A 468-nucleotide genomic window follows, 5' to 3' on the forward strand; every position below is an offset into this window, starting at 1 on the left:
AGCGTCAGCTCCCCTCCCTCCGCCCGCAGCTGCTCCCTCAGTATCGGCGCATTTCTGCTGCGCGTCTCTCTTCGACAGAGACCTGTGGGGCCGCAGCAGCAGCAAACAGCACCGCATGAACAGCAGCAGCAGCAGCAGCAGCGGCTGCAGCTGCAACAGCATACACGGCAGCAGCAAGACGGACGGAGGCGGCAACAGAAAGGCAATGAGGGCACCACCCAGATGCTGCAAAGCGCGCACTGGCCGCACTCGATGCGGCCAACCGCAACAGCAGCAGCTACAGCAGCAGCAACAGCAGCAGCAGCAGCAGACTCACTGCATCGTCCGTATACATAAGTCGGGTTGACGCCGGCAGCACCGGAGTCGTAAAGACAGGAGGGGGGCCCGGGGGCACCATAGAGCTGCCGGGTGCTGCTCTGGAAACAGCAGCAGCAGCAGCAGCAGCAGCAGCAGCAGGCCCCGGGGGGC

The 468-nt window shown here is 64.5% G+C and overlaps 1 protein-coding gene across 1 annotated transcript; it reads left to right on the forward strand.

Moving 5' to 3' along the window:
- Nucleotides 1-115: 115 nt before the first annotated feature.
- Nucleotides 116-336, forward strand: ETH_00038960 (uncharacterized protein; the record flags this gene model as incomplete). Its single annotated transcript, XM_013374122.1, has 1 exon — nt 116-336. A coding segment is annotated over one exon (221 nt), but the record flags the coding sequence as incomplete, so codon positions are not given.
- Between the last annotated feature and the right edge of the window lie 132 nt (nt 337-468).

This window comes from Eimeria tenella, genomic scaffold (genome assembly GCF_000499545.2).
Source record: "Eimeria tenella Houghton genomic scaffold, Eth_scaff1939, whole genome shotgun sequence".
Taxonomy (NCBI): Eukaryota; Apicomplexa; class Conoidasida; order Eucoccidiorida; family Eimeriidae; genus Eimeria; species Eimeria tenella.